This window comes from Garra rufa, chromosome 16 (assembly GCF_049309525.1).
Source record: "Garra rufa chromosome 16, GarRuf1.0, whole genome shotgun sequence".
Taxonomy (NCBI): Eukaryota; Metazoa; Chordata; class Actinopteri; order Cypriniformes; family Cyprinidae; genus Garra; species Garra rufa.
In genome coordinates, this window is record NC_133376.1 from 5,781,727 (window position 1) to 5,791,301 (window position 9,575).

Consider the following 9,575-nt stretch of genomic DNA (forward strand, 5'->3'; position numbering starts at 1 on the left):
TTAAGACTACATAAAATTTGATGTATTAATGTTTGCATGTTCTTCAAGTAACACAGTAATGTCACTATAGGCTTACAGTTTACCTTAATCGATTATAGGCCTGCTAAACAGTAAGTACACAATTTTTTATTAATATAATTTGTGTAGCAATTATAATAGAAACAGCATTCCATTACAACAAAGAATGGCTTACAATTTGAAATGAGGCAAAATGAACATGATACTCTATATTGCAGAACGATATAGCATTGCTAATAATACAAGGAAACAGTGCTTTTGAGCCAGCGGAAAGTTTTGTTAATTAGGAGAGTGATTTTGCTGTTACACTACCATTGTGAATTGACATTGGTGTAACTCATTGGTGTTCCTCAAAAAAATACTCCTTTTTTATTATTTTATTATCTTATTTTTAAATCCATGCACCCCATCGTAACGTATATGGATTCCTTACACTTGTCTGCCTTGGAAACCAAACTTTAAAACTCCTTAAGAAATCTACTTTCCTAAATAAAGATGACGATTTCCAGGCGGACTGCGAAGAATGTGTTCATCGGACCAAAATAATCATGTATTTAAAATATCATCATGGTTCGTCTTTTATGCGCAATATAACGAATATAATTTCCCCCATGCGAAAATATTTTATTCCCTTGCAAAAGTTGGAAAAAAAAAAACATTGTGATTAAAAGAATATTGTACGTATTTGAAATACATTCTAATTGTAAAATAATAATAGTAGTTAATATATGCTGTAAACGTAAAGCTTTTGCACCCATTTACCTAATTTTGTATGTGGCCACGAAGCAATGTCATACGTTAGCATGCAGGAAACGAATTTTGCAATTGTTTTTAAATATCTAACTCAAAACCCATTTTTATAAACAACCGCGAGCATTATTTTCCCGTTGAATATCGAGTAAAAGAAAAGTTTGCTCGTATTACATGTTTAATTTATGCCATTCAAAGTTTAAGCAGAATAGCTACAAAGCATGCATCAAAACAATCGCTCCAGCAAGGCTGAAAATCATGCGAATTTTAGCAGTATTATACTCATTCGGCTTAAGGTGTTTGACCCCTTAATATTACTTAATATGAATAATACTTAAAGTACGCAAATATCAGAAACAAATTCCCGTGTTAAACATCAAAGTCTTTAGGCTACTTTCACTAACAAACGGAAATATAACCAGTAGGCTAATAGCCAAAATATTTTTAACGAACAAAACTGTAAATTGCAATCGAAATATTTTAATAGCTTACTTATCCGTGGTCCTCAGCTGACGTTATTTATATTTAAGCAACTATCAAATCAATACGTCGATTTAAAAGGTAAATTATTCTTATTTTAAATATTTAAAAAATGCAAAATGATAGCATTTTCTACATGATATATTCGTATATAGGTAAACAGGTAATGTTCTAGTAAATTAAAGCAACAATAATCTATTTCAGTCTTTCAAAGGGGAGAACCTTCTTACAATCATAAAAATGACGTGAAATGTAAAGTAAACACCTGTTCGCGCTCCATTTAACGAAATTGACCGCAATGATTTCCAGCTTTTCGTCAAAGAGAAAACAGTTTCTTAGTTTATAAAATTCAACGTTAACTAGGCATATATATAAAACTAGGTATATAGTGCAAGATCTGTAAAACTTGGGTTTTAAGTAAGTTCATAAAGCCAGCGAAATGTTAGACAACTGATCTTTGTTATCTGTCATTTTATTTCAACCATTTAATTGTAAGACAAACAATTAAATAATAGCATAGTCTATGAAACGTCAGAATGAAATAATATGGCCCACAGTAAAAATAAAAATAAAAAACTTTTCATTAGGCTTGTTTACACGATTTTAGTCCAATCTCATTATTTGTTTCAATACATATCGTTTAATTCCCTACTACATTTGCATTCAAAGTTAATGTCTAAACACCTTTCATAATAACTGAATATTTACAGTTTGACCTTGAGAAATATTCACATTTTATCAAAATGAAGCAAATTGAAATGAAATCTAAGTATTAGAATGTATTGCCAGACATGAGGAAAATGATTCCTAAACTTAATTCTGGGTTTGCCACAGTGCAGAATGGTTGCTACATCTCGGTTTTTAATAAAAAAACCTATCAAATGTCTTTGCAAGTGTGTGACAGCATAGTGCTTCAAGTTAAAAATGTTCCTGTGCCGGATTTGACCGGACACTCTGTTTCTTCCGATACAGGACAACATCTCCTAAAGATCTCTTCTTATAAGTGCGGCGCGTAAAATGTAGGACCTCCGTAAGTCTGAGACCCGAGCATGAAGGGTGACAGTACCGCGTGACCCGGCAGAAAGGGTAATTGAGTGGTGCAGACGAGTCCTCCTGGCGTGTGACCCGGATAGCTGGTGTGCATGGACAGATGACCGCTCATAGGAGGAGACGGGCTCAGAGGACTCAGGCCGCCCAGTCCATTGCTCGGTCCGTTCGGTCCTCCTCCGCTCCCGCTCGTCGGCGCGCTCGTGTCCGCGCCCGGGTTCTGTTTCTTCCACTTGGTCCGGCGGTTCTGAAACCATATTTTTACCTGAGTCTCTGTCAAGCTCAAAGACAGCGCCAGGTTGAGGCGTTCGCACACGGAGAGGTATCGCGTCGACTTGAATTTGTTCTCCAGAGCCACCAGCTGCTCGTAAGTGAAAGCAGTCCGGGCCCTTCTGGGTTTGCCGGACTTTGAGTCCGAACCGGAGCGCTTACGTTTGGGTTTCACCGAGTGATTCTGTCCGTTTGATGAGGACTGTTGAGTCTGCTGTCCATCTGGACTTTTATTGAGTGAGTCGTCGTCCTCATGCTGCCCAAACTCGGTGTCGTTGTTTCCAATCAGGGCGCTGCTCTCCTCACTGCACAGATCCTCCTGCAAGTCGCTGTCCGACTGATTCCCTCGGGTAAAATCAGCCTCACATTCATCTGATCGGAACACAAATCCGTCTTCTGTAGAAACACAAAACACTGTCGTCAAAAAAGTCAGCTTTACACCTCTGTCTACAAATTACCTAGATGCACAGGTGAATTTCCACAGTTTAACACACGCTTATATGAGTTTGGTAGCACCAACAGTGGAAAGAAAAGCATTTTAGTAAAAGTATAAATGCAGTTGTTTCTTGCTCTATGTTTCCTATAATTTTCTCATCTATTTCTCGCCGGGTTTTTTTCTAAAATAAAATCCTTAATTTTCTCATTTATATATGTAACTATATTTTTATACAATGTGATTTCGATTGGGTAACGTAGAAAGTATTTTCTACTTTAATTGTCTGAAATAAATAGCACAGATGCCACAGATGTTATAGCATTTTGTTTACTAGTTTAAAGTTTGAAAAAACAAAACAAAAAAACAACAACAATAGAATGACTATTTTTAAATATTTCTGTTCTAGTCTTTCTTTTCCCTCTTTATATAAAGTGGGGACAGAGTAAATGACACTTCTTTTGGCATGTCAATTCGTCTTGACATCTTAAATCACAGCCCGGTCGTCTAATCGATAACTCTCAATTTACTCATCCATTTAAAGCGGCTGTTAAAAACAGCACAAACCTTATCAAATTATTGCAGCCTACAATTACTGTTTATTGAAAATTGCTTTCGCGCGCTGCCTCCAATCAATCATAGAGGCTGACACATATTTGTCCTTGCAAATGCAGGCACAGAAGATAAGATGATCCGCGTGAACACCGCGCTTTCTGTTTTCACCATGTAGACTCGAGACAAAGCACTAAAATATCTAAAGAAAAAAAACAATTAAATCCATTCGATTGCGCTTAATTTAACGCAACTTGCTGCGTAAAGACGCTGATAATGAAGAGGATCTGCTCCAGACTGGTCGATATCCTATTACAGAAATGAGTATATCTCTTTCAGGCAGCTTGTAAACTCTTTCTTAACATTTAAATTATAGGACCAAAATTCGGATAATTACAAGATTAAAACCTATTATACTTATTAAAGGAGATATCGATCATGGGTCAAAAAAAAAAAAAAAAAACCCACTAACAATTCTTATACAAGACTTATCTGAATATTTGCTTTAATATATTTACGTGACACACACACAATTAAAAATGCCATACATTTTAAAATAAGTTTCTACCAGTTTCAACTGCAAAAGTAATATCAATTAGCATTTCTAATAATCACTCATTTCACTTTACAACCAATCAATCTAAAATGACTTAAAATGTCCATTTACAAGGATTTTAATGATTTAAAAAAAAAAAAAAAAAACGTACACAATTCCTTGTCAATAAACTTTAGTTTAAGTCCATATGTATGGCTCTTACAGGTTTAAGCTCTAGTTGCATTTGTTAACAATAAAGAATTTATTTCGTTATAAAACTTGTGTTTTCGTATAATAAACACCCTAAGTAACAAAACAGGTCTGAAAATGAGCATTTCAAGCAGTGTCCTGCAATGACCTGTTATACTCTATTTATACTATATGTTATAGGCTACTATATTTAAGAACAGCATGTTATTTATTAATAATATTTTTGATTACCTAAATAATTATGAGAATACACTCTTATTTATTGACATCAGTTGTTCTATGAAGAACCTTGATCTTCCATGGAATCTTTCAAATGCAGAAAAGTTTCTTTATAGTCGAAAAACGTTCTTTAGATTTTTAAAATGTTCTTCAAAATGGTTCTTTTAGGAGCTGTTCACTGAAAGGTTCTTTAGGGAACCAAAAATGGTTCTTCTATGGCATCACTGCAACAAAAAAAAACACCCTTTTGGATCCTTTATTTTTAAGAGTGTAAGGAATATTCGAACTCGTATTAATTCTTTTCACACACAACAGAATCGTTTTAAGCGAAAGGTGATCGAGTGAATATTAATCGTGAAAAAACTTTTTTTTAAAATGGTAACCAATCAAAGCACCTAAAACACGTCCTATTTACTCCCATATACATCCAAGTATATTTACATTAAGATTTTTAACTGAAAAATATATGTGCCGACATTTCCATTATATAACTTTAACTTAGACTACAGTGTTGATATTGAAAAAAAAAAGCATATCCATGTTATCTGTAGACGTACTTTCACGCTGTCATGTTAAACATAATGTTGAACATATACACAACGATAAGGGGAAAACGATAGTGACTTACTTAAAATCCCTGATGTTTTTTTACAGTCGTAGTCCTCTTGATAAGACTTGTGCTCGATCGTGTGATTTGAGTCATCGCTTCTGTTTTCCGCACCAAACGTGAAATCACAACCTGTCCTGTTAAGTGTTTGCTTCTTACTTGTAAATTTATTGGGGTCCAAAATGTCCAAAACCGAGAACGAGGTTGTCCGGTGGACGGTAGGAGGCGCGCCCGCGGGTGCAGGCTCGTGTCGCGGTGAGGTTTCTCGGCTCTCAGCCGGTAAAGCGTCTCTCCCTCCGGCGCAGTTAAACACTGGCAATTCTCCGGCAGCGAGGCGCTTTTCGTCCATGCCGTCCTGCGGAGCGACCACGATTACGCCGGCAGCAGCAGGTACGATGGAGTCACCAACCTGCACTTTATCCCGGTTCATAGCTCTCCAGAGGGCAGCACAGCTGTCTGACTTTTGTTTTCTTTCGCCGTTCTTTATTCAACAGGACACATACTGGTGAAAAGGCATCAAATATGTGCGGTCTATTAGTTAAGTTGATGTTGGTCAGGAGTTGATCCAGCCGGTCTCTGGATGGTGATGCTGATGTCCCCCTGCTCAGGTTCTTTTTGAGTTTAAACCGTCCCCTCAGGACACCCCGTCGTTTATGTCACACACACACACGCGCGCGCGCGCCCAGCTGGCTACCCTCCCCTTTACACCGCTCTGATCATCGCCAAAATTTAGACACAAGCCGTGGCTTATTTATGCATTCATATTCCACTGTGAGTGGTAATTGGCTACAAATTAATCCCATGCCTCTAATAGCCTATTATCTCCGTCTGCGAGTATGAGGAGCACCAGAGGAGAGTGAGCGATGATGTGGCCTCTGATATACACAGCTGTCAACTCACACCCAGTGTGAGAGCACTGGAGTGGAAACACACTAAATAGGCTTATTTTTCCTTACTTTCTCCCTCCCATCTAACGCACTGAGTTAAGGTTACAATAATCATTGTTTCCAGGAAAATTAATCAGAAAATGGGCCACTTGAAAGCAGTGATATCTTGGAGTGGTCAGCAGTGAGTCTTTTTCATTCAACTACAAAACAGAAACGATTTTTAATTGTTTTATATAAGTTATATAAATAACAGTCTGGAAGTATCGCCCTCATGAAAATGAAACTGAAATGAAAAATTAAACTTGTGTTATTACATAAAAGCAAGTTTTTGAACTTATAACAGCCATGGGAGCAAAATCCTAATGGTGTAGTTCACATGAGAAAGGGCCACAGAAGTGTGACAAAATTGAATTTTCTTTTGTTTGGTTCAGATGGGCAACATGAACAAGGTCAGTTCTTTGCAATTACTGAAGGCAATGATCCTTTATAAGCAAGAAATTAAAAGTTGCACAAAAATGGGTAAAACAATCAGCTGAAAGGATGAACATGATTATCCCATCAAGACCGGACCCATGGGAGTAACAATATAGGCCCCTGCAAAGAGGCTGCAGCATCACGGGCCATGACATTCAACTTTTAATCTGATCTATTGAGGGCCCAAATAATAGCCTTTGTAATAGACTTTCCCTTGAGTGTTTCTCAATTTTCTATCTTGAATTTGAAATCCTATGATCCTAATGTACATTTTACAGCACAAAACCCTGCATCTTCACCTTGATTATGCTCTAAGTAGACTTTAGATATGTTTCTCCATGAAAGCACAATTTGTCTATATACATAATTGGCTGTTGAGTCAGCCAGGCTGTTTTGCTAGCTGATTGGGGAATTGCTGTAATTAGAAATTTTCCCAGTAGCCCACTGAATGATTTTGTCAATTTAATCAAATTATGCACAATAATTTGCATGTTAATTGTCCTATTCACAGACCCCCCAAGTCTGCACACATGAAACAGATCGAACCGACTTCCTTATTATTTCAGCCTAGATCATGTGAGAAAATCATTAACAATAACATATTCATTATTGACAATTTAATAACCAAGACACCCTTACGACAGCGTCCCAAACCACTGTGCATTGAGCATTTCTGTCATGTTAGCACAAATCAGTTACATATTCCAGATCATTTGACCAGATAATAATTAAAACTTCACAGGTCTGTATTGTTTTAAATGCATGAAGAAACATCAAAAGCTAAAATATGTATAATATTTAGAAACAGATAATTTAATGCAAATATGAATGCTGTAATATTGTAGCAGTGTGAGGAAAGCTGGGTTAGATCAGAGATTTTTAGGGCACACAATTATGTGGGTGTCTTTTTTTTTTAGCTTTAAATAGCAGGTATCTTGAAATAAATAAATTATAATAATTATAATAATAATAAATATTTTTTTTTCTGCTGGGACAGCACAACTGCAAGTCGGCTTACACAATATAAAATATTGTGCCGTTCTAGTGCTCTAGGAATAAAGACAGCTTTAGTCAAAGCGTCAGAAGCAATCTAATGATTTTAAATGAGCACAGAGTAGTAAAAGCCTGACAATTCTCCATCACAACAGCAGATGATGGTTAAAACGACTAGAAATCAATATTCTGACCGGGTGTCTCCCACTGATAAGAGGTGCCAAGACAATGTTGACTATTAAACTCGACAGCTTGAGATATTACACTATTACTTATGCTATTTTTAATAATCTATAATATTTGGGCTATAATTAATTAATTCTACGGATCAGATAATATCTCGGTCTGGGATGAGGTCGAGGGGGTCTATTAAGACTGGTAATGAGAAAGGAGAATTCCAATCTTAGCGCCGAGGGCTTGTGAACGGACAAATATACACCCGGCTGTTTCAAACACAGCAGAGGGAAAGAGAGAGGAGAGACAAGAGGAGAAATGGGAAGAGAATGAAAAAAATAACAACTAAGGTTTAATACCTTCTTTTATGAATTATGGTGCATTCATGTTTCAGAAAAAGGAAATTTTTTGGACCCATAAAAAAAATAAAATAAATGACATTACAGATGGGGTCTTGTTCATGAGTGCATAATCTCATTTTATAAGCACATTTCCCATTATCTCATGATGTACTGTATTAGCTCTTATTGTGAATACCCATATTAGTGATAAAAAACTGCTTTGGTGGGCGGTTATGATTTCTACACTTCTTCTTCTAAAATGATAACTAACATAGGAGACATGGAGACATTGCAAGTACCAAGTAGCTGCTGCTATGCAATATGTTAAAACTGACCAGAGGGGGGCGCGTTTCCCTTCAATCTCACAAATCATAATCAGAATGCACAGAAGAGAATCTGGGACGCTCCACATGAATCACAACTAAATATACTTCTGGAGTTAGTATTAGCAGTATAAACCAAACAAATCTGTAAATGTGAAAGGAAAACTGAAAATTGCTGAAATTATATTTTACCTGTAACAATATAAAAAAAAAATGGTTATCTGTATTTGAAGGAACGAATTGATCAGACAAATTTATTATGTATTATGGCAGACCAAAATAAGATGATTTAAAAAAAAAAAAAAAAAACTGTTTTCTATTTAAATATATTTTAAAATGCAATTTATTCCTGCGATGGCAAAGCAGAATTTTCAGGTTTCTTAACATTTTTTTTGTTATACAATACAAGTCTTTACAGTCAGTTTTGACCAATTTAATGGCCATTAATATGTCATGGTCAACGGAAAATTCTGACAATTATTCAAAATTCCCCCCAAAATTCTCATTACCATAAAGCACACTTAAAAAAAAAATAAAATAAAAAATAAAAATTCATATTCTTTTAAAAGTTATAAGAATCATCACTGAAATTAATTAGAATTACAAAAAAAAAAGGAAAAAAATTGCATTTATGGTAATGGAAATTTGGGGAATATTTAATAAAAATAATGTCACAATGCAAAAAGGTTGCAATGTTTCTAAAATATGCTTCATTTTCATTAGACAATAATATATTATGAAGTATTTTGAATATAAAAAATAAGTATTTTTAATATATTTTGAAGTCTTTTTTGACCAATAGATGCATTCAATGATATCTCCTGTGAGGCAAAAAAGGGACACAACTAGCAAAAAAACTGAGGACCTATAAATAAAGAACACTTTGAAGACATGAGAAAAACGTACACTAGGGGCAATCGTTTCAGGTTAGAGGCCTCTGCTATTGTGTCACGTTGAGGTTATAGTGCCTCAGTCAATAAGCAATACAGCCGTTTGACTTACTGATAAACATTCCCTGGCGAGTGAGGCAAGGGGACATATTGATGGCCATCTGAATTTTTCTTACCTTTGCAGGCCTCTTATTTCTCTACACGGTGAGAGACTGTTTGGGGGGATTTATGCAAGGGTGGTCTGGTATCTCCTGCTGCACTTGCAGATGGAGCTCTAAATTGTGCATCACAACAGACAGGAGCTGTTTAAATGCATTGAAACTAGGAGTCCTATAAGCTAAATTAACACACAGAATGCTGGCTGTAAATCCA

General features: G+C 35.9%; 1 protein-coding gene across 1 annotated transcript; it reads right to left on the reverse strand.

The window, feature by feature from the left end:
- Positions 1-2,245: 2,245 nt before the first annotated feature.
- On the reverse strand, positions 2,246-5,551 carry nkx1.2lb (NK1 transcription factor related 2-like,b). Its single transcript, XM_073819943.1, has 2 exons — positions 5,143-5,551; positions 2,246-2,961 (listed from the first exon to the last, which is right to left on the reverse strand). The coding sequence occupies exons 1-2, from the start codon at positions 5,549-5,551 to the stop codon at positions 2,246-2,248; spliced, it is 1,125 nt and encodes a 374-aa protein (XP_073676044.1).
- Between the last annotated feature and the right edge of the window lie 4,024 nt (positions 5,552-9,575).

Coding starts and splice junctions, on each gene's coding strand:
- nkx1.2lb (XM_073819943.1), bottom strand. CDS start 5,551: ATGAACCGGGATAAAGTGCAGGTTGGTGACTCCATCGTACCTGCTGCT. Junction 2,962..5,142: donor AAAAACATCAGGGATTTTAA/GTAAGTCACTAT, acceptor GTGTTTCTACAG/AAGACGGATTTGTGTTCCGA.